At 44.2% G+C, this 14,947-nt stretch overlaps 1 protein-coding gene across 13 annotated transcripts in view; it reads left to right on the top strand.

Moving 5' to 3' along the window:
* ppfibp2b (PPFIA binding protein 2b) overlaps nt 1-14,947 on the top strand; it is a 93,298-nt gene that overhangs the window by 23,020 nt on the left and 55,331 nt on the right. The window contains exon 1 of one of the 13 annotated variants that reach the window (XM_061677252.1): nt 13,621-13,733. The exons of 11 other annotated variants lie outside the window; for them this stretch is intronic. In XM_061677252.1, coding sequence (XP_061533236.1) covers nt 13,686-13,733 — 48 coding nt within the window. In that variant the 5' untranslated portion in view covers nt 13,621-13,685. Of the gene's footprint in view, nt 1-13,620; nt 13,734-14,947 lie in introns of those variants that run through there. One more of the 13 variants, XM_061677255.1, reaches the window with a different exon arrangement.

The following is a 14,947-nucleotide window of genomic DNA, read 5'->3' as shown; positions in this document are numbered from 1 at the left end:
AACTGTGCGTAGTCCGGAATCCGAAGGCCTGAGGGTGGTCCGTGGGAGCAGGAGAGTGCAGGAGGCTGACGAGTGAGCAGGTAAGTGAGCTTGGCAATGTGGTGGAGGCGGCTGGTGTTTCGGGAGACACTGGAAGGCACTGGAGAAGGAGGAGAAGACACGAGGGTAAATACGAGCACCGGAAGTTAAATAACCTTCTTCAGTACGCAATACTTAAGTGATGAGTCGGCCAGTGTACCACAGTGATGCGGGAATACTCTGGCCCTGCAACACTGGGACTGTCAGGGTTAAGTCCAGGCTGTGTGAGTGCTAATGGAAATCAGGTGCGCAAGCGAGGAGGTGATCAGTGCTCGAGAGGAAGGGAGAGAGAGGAACAGAGTGCTGTCCATGCTCTCCAGAGGAGGCTCAGGGTGCTAATCACCACAAAAGAGGGAGCTGAGCTGAAAGACAAAGCCCCCTATTTACCGGTTGAGCTACGTTCCTACCATCACCTATGGTCACGACCTCTGGGTTGTGACCAGAAGAACAAGATCGCGGATACAAGCGGCCAAAATGAGTTTCCTCTGCAGGGTGTCTGGGCTCAAACTTTAGCGATCCACCTATCCATTTTCAATACTGCTTGCCCTAATTAGTCAACCTTTGCACAATTTACTGTAGCCCATGTACTTGCTGTGCTATGATTCAAAAAATATATAATGTATCAAGAAAGGTATGCATTATCACCAAACTCAAAATGTCTTAAAATTGAATATATGCACAGTACACCCATGGAAGGTTACGTGATTAAAGTGTGCCTGTGTGTTGCTCTGCACCTATTTTCTTTGTTGTCATGAAACATTTGACTTTTGTGTGTTCCCAATAATTGAATATTTATATTATAAAGTGTAATGATTAGTTACTGTTTAATTAAAGAGTATGGTGATTTGCTTTCTTTCTTCAACAATCATTACTGCTACTATATATATATATATATATATATATATACACACACACACACACACACACATATATATATATACACATCTCTCTCTCTCTCTCTCTCTCCATGTTCTCCCTGGGCCTTCCACTTCCCAAAAACATGCATGGTAGTTTGATTGAAGACTCTAAATGGCCCGTAGGTGTGAATGGTTGTTTGTTTATGTGTGCCCTGCGATTGGCTGGCAACCAGTTCAGGGTGTACCCCGCCTCCTGCCCGATGTTATATATATATATATATATATATATATATATATATATATATATATATATATATATATATATATATATATATATATATATATATATATATATATATATATATATATATATATATATATATATATATATATATATATATATATATATATATATATATATATATATATATATATATATATATATATATATATATATATATATATATATATATATATATATATATATATATATATATATATATATATATATATATATATATATATATATATATATATATATATATATATATATATATATATATATATATATATATATATATATATATATATATATATATATATATATATATATATATATATATATATATATATATATATATATATATATATATATATATATATATATATATATATATATATATATATATATATATATATATATATATATATATATATATATATGCTTAAAGAGGCCCCAAGGAAGTAGACTTTTACCAACTTCCTGCCCCTATTGCTCTAACAACTGGTTTTCCTGTGTGGCCTCTATCAGGCTGTTCTTTTTTTGTTTTGTTTTTTTAAACACGCTACTGTATTTCCCTGTCCCCCTTCTGTTTGTTTGAATTTTGCGTTGAATTAACTTTCATTAGTTTTTTTCTGGTGTATAGACATGAAAATGTTATCAGCTCTTGTCTTGTTGTCCTGCAGAGGCTGCTGTTCCTCACAGAAGGAAGTTTGTAGGCAGGATGTTTAAGTTATTGTAGTTGACTGAAAGGGAAAGGTGTATAATTAATGTAGTTAAGCAGCTTTTTAAATTTTGCATAACCTCAAACAGAAAATCAAAGAATACATAGGCCACTTTGAAAAAAATGAGACTTTATTTCACTAAACACGTTTAAACATATCTATCAAGCAATTATACAGGGTGACTCAAAAGTCACTTGACACTTTCTTTTTGTCTATTTCGTTTCAGGTATCATTCGGACAAAGATGAGGCCATCAGCATTTGACAGCTTAGGGTTGGCACTTTTTATATGGATATCATTCTCTTGCCCATGGCTCACAATTTACATTGGAGCAACATTGTAAAATACCTGTCTGTCAAGAAGTTTTCAACTGCAGTTCAGCACCAGTTTGAGAAGCTTTATGGCTGTCACACTGCTCCAACGCGTAGTACAATTTACGCTATCCATGGCAAGTTTCTCAAAACAGAATCTATTCTTGACAAACCATGCAGTGGAAGGCCTGCTTCTACCAGCACTTTTGAAAAGACTGAACTCCTAGAGAAGTCGACATTAACAAAAACTTGACTCAGCAGATGCTTCGGTGCTGAACTGCAGTCGGGGACACAAAAACATCTTGCAAGGCGGCAATTTTGCAACGCTGTTCCAATGTAAACTGGTGAGCCATTGGCATAGGAATGACAAATGGACAAAAACTACAACTTATACTATAAGCTAGCAAATGCTGATGGCCTCATGTCTGTTTGGATGATACAGTACCTAAAACTAAATTGAAACATGGAAGTATATGATGACTTTTGCAACACCATGTACATTGTTTCTATACGACAGTTATGTTGGGAAATCCGCTACTTCACAGCATCACAGGATTTTAGGCTGGCCCGTGCTATTATATCCCACTAGAACAGATCTGGGCCTGCATATTTTTGCTTCTGAAAGGCAAATATGTTTATGCACCTTTTAAGAGAGGAAATCTTGCGACTATTTTCATTGTAAATAATTTCTGCGGATCTTTGCATATCTAAGCTCTATACGTAACCAATTTATTTGTAGTAGTCAGTTTTTTTAAATAGCATTGCAGGCCGTCTAATTCTCAGTAAGCCGCTGGCCACTAAAAAATGGACAGCGAGCCATGAATGGGCACTGGGCTGTAGTTTGGGCACCCTGGATATATGCTATTACTTGTTGATGTTAAATTCATTTAGCTGGACACAAATAATAAAAATATAATGATCTGGCATACTGACAACAACGTTCACTCTTTCATACCTTCTTTTGTTATCCATCCATCCATTTTCTGAGCCGCTTCTCTTCACTAGGGCGTGCTGGAGCCTATCCCAGCTGTCATCGGGCAGGAGGCGGGGTACACCCTGAACTGGTTGCCAGCCAATCGCAGGGCACATACAAACAAACAACCATTCCCACTCACAGTCACACCTATGGGCAATTTAGAGTCTCCAATTAATGGATGTTTTTGGGATGTGGGAGGAAACCGGAGTTTCCAAAGAAAACCCACACAGGCACGGGGAGAACATGCAAACTCCACACAGGCGGGGCCGGGGATTGAAACCGGGTCCTCAGAACTGTGAGGCTGACGCTCTAACCAGTCGTCCACCGTGCCGCCCTTCTTTTGTTAGTATAATAATAATAAAATAATATAAAAACAATATTTTGGGCGATGAAAGCTTCACAACTTGACTCGGCATGAGAATACCGAAGCGTTACAATGAAAACCTTGCTGAGTTCCTGAAACTTATCTGTTGTGTATTCATTATTGTATAGCATAATTGTGGTAGTATTACCGTCTAATTTTAACTTCTACAATTCCACTCACCCCTGTATCGTCTGACTGGTATTAACAAGGGATCTGACGATAGGTGTAGCTCACGGTTCGGTTTTATCACGGTTTTAATCTCACAGTACAATAATTATTGCAATATCATGAGAAAGCTTACGGTATTGCAGTAAGACTCACAGTATTGCAGGAAGGGTCACGGTACAGGTGGAACAAAAAAAAAACTCTCTTTTTCTTGCTGGCTGAGTCCTTCTCAGTAGACTTTAATAATTTCTGTATGTTTTTCCACAGGTTTTTCTGAAAAAGACCTCGTCAAATCATACAGTATATTTCTGTGCACTTCCCATCCAATGTTTACTTTCGCACTGTATACAATACCTTAGGAATGTCCTGATCCAACTTTTTCACTTTCGATCCGGTACTGATATTGCAGCCTTGAGTTTTGGCCTGTACCGATGTCGGTCCGATCCGATTACAGCAATACTCATAAATAATTTACTTATTTTGTTGTATGGAATGTTAGAAAAGGGGAGGGCGGGATGCGACTTGCTCTGACACAGCGAGAGACAGCGACATTTCCCAGACGAAATTTTGGTAGATATGCTGCAAAATCAGATGAGCAATTCCGAGATTCCATTTTCTCCTCATCCACTTTTTTTCCTTTTATTGCGGGATTGATTATTATTATTATTATTGATTACTTTTTTCCAATCCCTGATGATGCCAAAATACCATCATGGAGCCACTCTAAGATTTCATCCACGGATCTTTCGATCGCTGCGTCATGCAAGATAGCGGATCACACCATGATGACTGGACCAAGCCGCTGAAAAGACTGAAGGCTAACTCGTCTACTAGCACTGAAGATCTGCTACTCAGCCCACCCGACGCCCATATTCAAGTCCTCTCCTCCATTGACAAGAAGCTATCACTTCTCGATCTATTACACCAGGAGATTAAGGAGCTCAAAACCACCTTGGAATTCACGCACCAAGAAGTCAGAGAGCTAAAAGAAGACAATGCCGAACTTCAGTCAGCCATGAAAGCGATGACAACGTAAGTAAGTAAACAAAAAAAAATCAAAGAAGCATGCGGGACAACCTCATCTTTTCCGGCATTTCCGAGAGTACACCGGATAATCCAGAGGCTCAAGTAAGGAGACACTCTGTAACATCACCTTCCACCGAGTGCACAGACTAGGAGGGCAGCGAGCAGGGAATCATCCCCGTCCAATTATCACCAAATTCCAGCAGAAATTCTTTGTAAAGTCAAAAGGACGGGAGCTGAAGGGTACACCGTTTGGGATGAATGACCAGTTTCCACGTGAAATCAGCGAGCGATGCAAACTCTTGTACCCTCTAATAAAGAATTACCGGCAACAAGGAAAACACTCCTCACTGGTCGTGCACAAACTATATCTAGACGGTCAACTGTTTCGCAATTCCAAAGTCACCCCTGGGCTCTTCTCATCCATCCATCCATTGTCTTCCGCTTATCTGAGGTCGGGTCGCGGGGGCAGCAGCCTCAGCAAGGAAGCCCAGACATCCCTCTCCCCAGCCACTTCCTCTAGCTCTTCCGAGGGAATCCCGAGGCGTTCCCACGCAAGCCGAGAGATGTAGTCTCTCCAGCGTATCCTGGGTTATCCCCAGGGAGGCGTCCAGGAGGCATCTAAACAGATGCCTGAGCCACCTCATCTGGCTCCTCTCAATGCGGGGGAGCAGAGGCTCTTCTCTGAGCCCCTCCCGGATGACAGAGCTTCTCACCTTATCTCTCAGGGAGAGCCTGGACACCCTGTGGAGGAAACTAATTTCGGCCGCTTTTATCCGAGATCTTGTTCTTTCGGTCACGACCCACAGCTCGTGACCATAGGTGAGGGTAGGAACGGATATTGACCGGAAAATTGAGAGCTTCGCCTTTCGGCTTAGCTCCTTCTTCACCACAACAGACCGATACAAAGTCTGCATCACTGCAGACGCTGAACCGATCCGCCTGTCGATCTCCTGTTCCATTCTTCCCTCACTTGTGAACAAGACCCCAAGATATTTGAACTCCTCCACTTGGGGAAGGATCTCATCCCTGACCTGGGGAGGGTACTCCACCCTTTTCCGACTAAGGACCATGGTCTCAGATTTAGAGGTGTTGATTCTCATCCCAGCCGCTTGACACTCTGCTGCGAACCTCTCCAGTGAGAGTTGTAGATCACGGCCTGATGAAGCCAACAGAACCACATCATCTGCAAAAAGCAGAGATGCAATACTGAGGCTACCAAACCGGATCCCCTCTACGCCTCGGCTGCGCCTAGAAATTCTGTCCATAAAAGTTATGAACAGAATCGGTGACAAAGGGCAGCCTTGGTGGAGTCCAACCCTCACTGGAAATGAGTCCGAGTGACTGCCGGCAATGCGTACCAAACTCTGACACCGTTCGTACAGGGACCGAACAGCCCGTATCAGGTGGTTCGGTACCCCATACTTCTGAAACACTGCCCACAGGACTCCACGAGTGACACGGTCGAACGCCTTCTCTAAGTCCACAAAACACATGTAGACTGGTTGGCCGAACTCCCATTCCCCGTCGAAGACCCTGCCGAGGGTGAAGAGCTGGTCCACTGTTCCACGGCCAGGACGAAAACCACACTGCTCCTCCTGAATCTGAGATTCAACTTCCAGACGGACCCTCCTCTCCAGCACCCCTGAATAGACCTTACCAAGGAGGCTGAGTAGCGTGATCCCCATGTAGTTGGAACACACCCTTGTTCTTAAAAAGGGGGACCACCACCCCAGTCTGCCAATCCAGAGGCACTATCCCCGATGTCCACGCAATGTTGCAGAGGCGTGTCAACCAGGACAGCCCTACAACACCCAGAGCCTTGATGAACTCTGGGCGAATCTCATCTACCCCCAGGGCCTTTCCACCGAGGAGCTTTTTAATACTCAGATACCCCAGACTCTGCTTCCTCATGGGAAGGCGTGTCGGTGGAATTGAGGAGGTCTTCGAAGTATTCTCCCCACCGACTCACAACGTCCCGAGTCGAGGTCAGCAGCGCCCTATCCCCACTATACACAGTGTTGATGGTGCACTACTTCCCCTTCCTGAGACGCCGGATGCTGGACCAGAATTTCCTCGAAGCTGTCCGGAAGTCGTTCTCCAAGGCGTCACCGAACCCGTCCCACGGCCGGGTTTTTGCTTCAGCGACCACCAAAGCCACATTCCGCTTGGCCAGCCGGTACCCATCAGCTGCCTCAGGAGTTCCACAGTCCAAAAGGCCTGATAGGACACTTTCTTCAGCTTGACGGCATCCCTCACCGCTGGTGTCCACCAACGGGTTCGGGGATTGCCGCCACGACAGGCACCCACTACCTTACGGCCACAGCTCCGGTCGGCCGCCTCGGCAATAGAGGTGCGGAACATGGTCCACTCGGACTCAATATCCTCCGCCTTACCCAGGGCGTGGGTGAAGTTCTGCTGGAGGTGGGAGTTGAAATTCCTTCTGACAGGAGATTCTGCCAGACGTTCCCAGCAGACCCTCACAATATGTTTGGGCCTGCCACGTCGGACCGGCCTCTTCCCCCACCATCGGAGCCAACTCACCACCAGGTGGTGATCAGTTGACAGCTCTGCCCCTCTCTTCACCCGAGTGTCCGAGACATGCGGCCACAAGTCCGATGACACGACCACAAAGTAAATCATCGAACGGTGACCGAGGGTGTCCTGGTGCCAAGTGCACGTGTGTACACCCTTATGCTTGAACATGGTGTTCGTTATGGACAATCCGTGGTGAGCACAGAAGTCCAATAACAGAACACCACTCAGGTTGTGATCGGGGCGGGGGGGGCTATTCCTCCCAATCACGCCCTTCCAGGTCTCACTGTCATTGCCCACGTGAGCATTGAAGTCCCCCAGCAGAGCGATGGAGTCCCCAGCGGGAGCGCTCTCCAGCAACCCTCTATGGACTCCAAAAAGGGTGGGTACTCTGAACTGCTGTACAAATAACAGTCAGGACCCATCCCACCACCCGAAGGTGGAGGGAGGCTACCCTCTTGTCCACCGGGGTGAACCCCAACGTACAGGCGCTGAGCCAGGGGGCAATAAGTATACCCACACCTGCTCAGCGCCTCTCACCCTGGGCAACTCCAGAGTGGAAATGAGTCCAACCCCTTTCAAAGAGGATTGGTACCAGAGCCCAAGCCGTGTGTAGAGGCGAGCCCGAATATATCTCGTCTGAACTTTTCAACCTCAAACACCAGCTCGGGCTCCTTCCCTGCCAGAGAGGTGACATCCCACGTCCCTAGAGCCAGCTTCTGTAGCCGGGGATCGGATCGCCAAGGCCCTTCGGAAGGGGGACCCACGTTACCCTTTCGGGCTGTGCCCGGCCGGGCCCCATGGGTGCAGGCCCGGCCACCAGGCGCTCGCCTTCGAGCCCCACCTCCAGGCCTGGCTCCAGAGGGTGACCCTCGTCCGGGCAAGGGAAGCCTAGACCCATATATTTTGTTCGTCATTGGGGTTTTTGGAGCCGTGCTTTGTCTGGTCACTCCCCTAGGACCTGTTTGCCATGAGGTGACCCTACCAGGGGTGTGAAGCCCCGGACAACTTAGCTCCTCGGATCATTGGGACACACAAACCTTTACCTACACATTACCTTTCCGATTTAAATTTCAGTCAGACCTTTTAGCCGAGCTATAACAGCAGACAAAGAGGAGTCTCAATACTAATTCATCATTGACTACTTTTATGCTAAATATCACAATAATTGACCCAGAAGGCCAATACATAGTTGTACATTCAACTATATTTAACAAATCACACACATTAGTTAATGTAAACACCCCTAATATTGCTGATCCAGCTTTTATTCACACACTTTTTTTCACATCTGACCAGTTTGTCAGCTAATTCAACAATTATCATTGGTGGCGATTTTAATATATCAGAATCAGAATCGTCTTTATTTGCCAAGTATGTCAAAAACACACAAGGAATTTGTCTCGGGTATTTGGAGCCGCTCTAGTACGACAACAGACAGTCAATTGACAGAGAATACTTTTGAGACATAAAGACAAAAAACACAGTCACTGAGCAATAAAAGGTTACCAGTAATGTGGGTAATGCCGGCACAATTTTTTAATTAAAATGTTTTTGACAATGTCCAAAAAGGTGCAGAGCCCTCTCGCAATTAAAGCAGTTTTAAATGACTAATAGAACAATAGTCCGGTGTAATGACCATTGTGCGAAGGGCACAGAGACTTCAGGAAATGTGTGCAGTTTAAAGTGACTAGTAGTGCGATAAACTGGGACAATGTCCCAGATGCTACTCAGGCACATGAGTGGCCAGTATTGGTCAACAACAGATATACAAATAGTGCAGCGTGGCAAGACTACTAAAGTGAGTGCACGAGTAATGTATAATTGGCCCGACAGAGATGTGATAAAAAACTCAAAACAAAATTCGCAGCTTGTTGCAATGGAATTGTAGCTTAGCTGTTTAAGAAGTTAATGGCAAGAGGGAAGAAGCTGTTGGAATGTCTGTTTTTTTTAGTTTGCTTTGATCGGTAGCGACTACCTGAGGGAAGGAGGTGGGAGAGGTGGTGACCAGGATGTGGAGGGTCCAAGAAGATTTAGCATGCAAGTCCTCAAGGGTGGGTAGGGGGGTAATGACAATCTTTTCAGCAGTTTTTATTGTCCGTTGCAGTCTGAGTTTGTCCTTTTTTGAAGCTGCACCAAACCAGACTGTGATGGAAAAACACAGTACTGATTTGATGACTGCTGTGTAGAACTGCCTCAACAGTTCCTGTGGCAGGCCGTGCTTCCTCAGAAGCCGCAGGAAGTACATCCTCTCCTGGGCCTTTTTGAGGATGGAGTTGATGTTGATCTCCCACTTCAGGTCCTGAGAGACTGTAATTCCCAGGAACTTGAAGGTCTCGACGGTTGACACAGGGCAGGTGGACAGCGTGAGGGGCAGCTGTGGCGAAGGATGCCTCCTGAAGTCAACGATCATCTGTACCTTTGCGTGTTCAGCTCCAGGTTGTGTCGGCCGCATCATAGCTCCAGCCGCTCCACTTCCTGTTGATACGCAGACTCGTCACCGTCTTTGATGAGGGCGATGACTGTGGTGTCGTCTGCAAACTTCAGGAGTTTGATAGCCAGGTGTGTTGAGGTGCAGTCGTTCGTGTAGAGAGAGAAGAACAGCGGCGAGAGGACACAACCTTGGTGCGCCCCGGTGCTGGTGGTGCGTGTAGATGAGGTGGTGTCCCCCAGCCTCACTTGCTGTGTCCAACTGTCAGGAAGCTGTAAATCCACTGGCAGATGGCAGGCGAGATGCTGAGCTGGAGAAGCCTGGATGAGAGAAGTTTGGGGATGATGGTGTTGAACGCAGAAGTCCACGAGCAGGACTCTTGTACCCTCTAATAAAGAATTACCGACAACAAGGAAAACATGCCTCACTGGTCGTGCACAAACTATGTCTAGACGGTCAACTGTTTCGCAATTCCAAAGTCACCCCTGGGCTCTTCTCATCCATCCATCCATTGTCTTCCGCTTATCTGAGGTCGGGTCGCGGGGGCAGCAGCCTCAGCAGGGAAGCCCAGACATCCCTCTCCCCAGCCTCTAGCTCTTCCGAGGGGATCCCGAGGCGTTCCCAGGCAAGCCAAGAGAGGTAGTCTCTCCAGCGTATCCAACGACCCCACTCATCCAGCTAATTACCGACCGCTGTCACTAATTAATGCGAACATCCAATCTTTATAAGGCTTTAGCCAACAGACTATAAAAAAATTCCCCCTCCTTCTCTTGGGTCTGGTTGTGTCCGTGTTGCCCTCCTGGGGGATGCTGGTGAGAGGGCTGCTCTCCATCCCTGGGTGCCGGGTAGGTGCCCGCTGGCCCCACTCCGGGAGTCTCATCCTGGTCTCCGGGTGGGGGCCGTGCTGCTGCGTCCCGGTCCTGTGTCCTCCTCTTCCCTCTCCCTGGGGCGTTCCGCCGTGGTCGTCGCCCCTCTTTCCCTCGGGCTGTGTGGGGTCCCTGGCTAACTTGGGGCTTATGGTAGGGTGTAAGCACCTCCTGCCTTGGACGGGCCGCCTTCTGGGAAAAGAAAGTAGAAATCATGATTGAATATTGTTATTATAACTTGTTTTTCACAGAGTTCAAAGAAAATATGCCAGAGAGTATTGTTGTATTGCCTTTTTGTATGTGGTTATACAGCATTTAAAACTTCAGGCAGAACCCGCAATAATGAAGTGGGCCCCGTTACCGAGGCCCTGATTCAAAGTTTAAATATTTTGTAAAGAGATGTGTTTGGAGTCTAGTTTTAAACAGCTGGATTGAAGGAGCATTTCTAACACTAGGTGGAACTTGATTTCAGAGGAAAGGAGCACAATAAGACAACGCCCTGCATCCCAATGTTTTTTATAAACAGCTAAGAGACTGAGGTAGCTAGCATTTTGTGAGTGAAGGGGACGGCGGAGACAGTAAGGGGTAATTAGGTCTGAGAGATAGGAGGGCGCTTGGCCATGAAGGTATTTGTAGGACTTTGAAGTCTTATCATGCCTGAATAAGAAGCCAATGTAGGGAGTTAGGGTTAGGGGTGATGTGATAATTTTTTTTGGTGCAAGTGAGTATTCTGGCAGCACTATTTTGTGCAAGTTATAGTTTTTCTTCGCGTTGCATAGGGGTAGGCTGGAAACAAGGACATTGCAGTAGTCAAATCTAGAAGTAACGTATGTATGGATTAGGGTTTTAGCATCTAGGGTACGCATAATCATGTAGTTATTGATGGTGAGGTTGGGGTCTGCATGACAAGGGAGTTTTTTTTTTTTTCTTTGGGCCCAATCACCAGCATTTCAGTTAGATTAACTTTGAGGAAGTTTTGTGACATCCAACTTGTGATGGCATGCCAACAGGAAGGAATTTGTGATGGCTACTGCTTGTAATTGCTCAAAGCATCACAGGCTTCTCAGTCCTGTGCAAAACTTGGGTTTTAGTAATGTTATAATGGCCATTACATTATATTGACAATATCACTCAACAAAGCATACGCCTCTGCCAAGACTGAACTTGGAAAAATACTGCAGCGCCATTTTTCTGTTTGTTTGTCCATTTGTTAGTTAAAGGTTCCATATTGTGGCTATTTAGACCTCCATAGAGTGACTCTCTAACATGGACCTAGTATAAAAGTGTCAATTTCATTTTTAAAAAAACACCTTGGTTTTGTTATACTAGTGTCCAGAAAAGGCCCCTCTGACAGCTACTGTACTTCTGTTTGACCCAGTTTTGTATCCGCTTTGTCCATAGTTTGCTAAGACCACCCCCTTTCATGTGATTGGTTACCAAACCTCACTACTTGTGAGAGGACACGTGTTTATGTAGACAGTGGTGGCTCGGGGGTGGAGAGGTAGGCGGAGATCTTCACTGGTGATGTCGAGAAATTCAAATGACCTGATTTCAGGCCTATCGACAGAAAAACATCTGTAACTCAGGAATGCGTGGCTGATTTTAATTCATATTTCACATTTACTGAGGCACCACAGAGCCAACATAACATCCCAAATACTAGAAAAAGTCGGTTTGGTAAAATATGGGACATTTAAAGTGGTGCCATTATTATTCTGATGGTAAATCCCTTTTGCTAGTGTTAAACATTTTTGTGCAGAGATGTTAATAGATTTTCTCATTATTTGGCTCAATGTAGCTGTCTTACTATTTACTGGTTTGTAAGTCAAATTACTGCTGTGAACAAATTCACCAAAACAACGTAGCTAATCATGGCTGTACTGCACTCAATATTCGTTGCGTGGTCAAACACAAGTCATTGCCAAATTGTTTTTGTTAAAACCATCGCCAGTGACCAGGGACACAGATTATTTTCAATGCCTATACAGCATTGCATTATTATTTTTTTAAATTATTATTGCTAAATAAAGCTACTTAAGTGTTCAGGGTTACTTTACCATACTCTTGTATAGCACTACAATACATTACACACATTACACAACATCAATCAAATCCCTATCATTGGCTACTCTAATCTAATAATTTTGATTTTGATTTTAAAGATCTGGACCTTCATCAAACATTGTTGATGTATTAAGTGTTTTTGATCTATTAACAGCAATTTAATTTAACACAGTCCCAAGTTGTGTTTCGACTGTTGACATGGATGTTAAGGAAAAAACATGTCCTTTTACACATGATCTTTTACGGGCGGAATTTATAAATGCAGGTCTCCTCCCTTGTTGATGTCATGAGATGAATAGCTCACAGTTACTGTGAATTGTTCAAGAGGACATGCGCAGAACTGAAATTAAATTCTGTTGTCATGCAGAGACAGACTTTTGGGTTTAAAGACTGAAACATTTTACTCACTCTTATACAGTATGTGACTCAAGGAGACTCACAACAACATATTTAGCAGAGGTGTGTGTGCGTGCGTGCCTGTGTGCATGCATTCATATGTGTGAGAAACTGAAATTGTGCCAAGATGGACACGAACAGATGACAAAACAGGCAAAATGTTTTGACCACCCCTTCTTTCTGGGCTTGGCCATTTGGCTATAAGACAGACAACTGCGGCAGGGGGATAAGGGAGCTGAGAAAATAGAGCATGAAAGGAGAGAAAACAAGAAAGGAGTATTTGTTGATTGAAGGGTTAAAAGCGCACCCAAGTGAGGAAAAAGGAGACAGAATGTAGACAAAAAGTGGTCAGTTGTACTCAAGCAGTTAAGCGAACAGCAGAAAAAAGGGGCCAAAACACTGGGAGGGAGGAGTTTTGTCAACATTGTAGTCATGCATTTTCACACTTGACAGTACTTTCTGCTAACGTCAAGAAGTACTTGAAGTAGGCTTGGTCTCAATCCACCAGAGGGAGGGACAAAGAGACAAACAAACACATGCACACAGGCTCACTCATTCTGACCGGCTGAGATAAAATCCTCGAGGAGATAGACAGGGTAGATATGGGCTGGGAGCATGGAGACTCCCATTGATGTATACAAGCACTTCTCCTGGCTCAAAAAGGTAAGTGTTTAAGCTGAACTTTATCATTTTAGTGTGGTGTCTGTCACTACTACTCTTCACTTAATGCACATAATGCTGCATCAGTACTTTTACAAGATAACAGAAGAGGAAAATTGTGTCGTGCGGAAGAACGTTTCTCGGGCAGGAAATTATTATTTTTCTAGCTTGGATGCAATTCTGTTGTGACTATTTTCAGTCAATGGGCCTTTTTTTTGCTATAATTTCCTTTTGCCGACCAGTCTGGGCATTTGCAGGGATGCATCACAAGGCTCGTGCTGTCAGATTAGTCAAATTGTCCATCAGCTGATTCCTGCTACATTCTCAATACAAAGCAACATCTGATACTGCAGGATTTAATCACAGATATTTACACAAAATCTGTGTCCTTGTAGCTGGAGAGTCACATTTGTTTCAAGTTCTAGCATAACATTGTTTGATGACTAGCTTTTGTGGTTTATTATTAAAGCTGGTCACATTTCATGTCAGGTTATTTTTGTCATTATAAATTGATTCAGAGCATTTTTAAGACTTATTTGGTGGCCCTCTGAACTGAAGCAGTGGCAAGTACAACATTGATTATGGTAAACTTGATGGCTTATGCTCCGTGCCTAAAGTGGACAAGCACAGTGTTGGATTTATCTCACCAAACATTATAATGAATAAACTACTAATGCAAAATACTAATGCAAAATACTAATGCAAGCTAAGCAAATAAATGATAACTACTAAAATATATCTAACACACAGTTAAACAAATCTGAGGGATATCAGAATCATCTTTATTTGCCAAGTATGTCATAAACACACAAGGAATTTGTCTCCGGTAGTTGGAGTCGCTCTAGTACGATAACAGACAGTCAATTGACAGAGAAAACTTTTGAGACATAAAGACATACAAAAAAAAAAACAGTCACTGAGCAATAAAAGGTTGCCAGTAATGTGGTAATGCCGGTCCAATTTTTTTTTTTTTTTTTTTTACAATTCTGCAAAAAGATGCAGAGTCCTCGAGCAATTAGAGCAGTTTGAAATGACTAATAGAACAATAGTCCGGTACAATGACCATTGTGCAAAGGGCGGCGAGACTACAAGAAATGTATGCAGTTTAAAGTGACTAGTAGTGCGATAATCTAGGAGACTGTCGATTGTGCAGATGTTGCAGATGATACTCACGCACATGAGTGGCCAGTATTGGTCAACAACAGAAATGCAAACAG

The sequence above is a fragment of the Phycodurus eques genome, chromosome 5, assembly GCF_024500275.1.
Source record: "Phycodurus eques isolate BA_2022a chromosome 5, UOR_Pequ_1.1, whole genome shotgun sequence".
NCBI lineage: Eukaryota > Metazoa > Chordata > Actinopteri > Syngnathiformes > Syngnathidae > Phycodurus > Phycodurus eques.
Note: the sequence above shows the minus strand (reverse complement) of the source record. Positions and strands in the feature narration are given on the sequence as shown.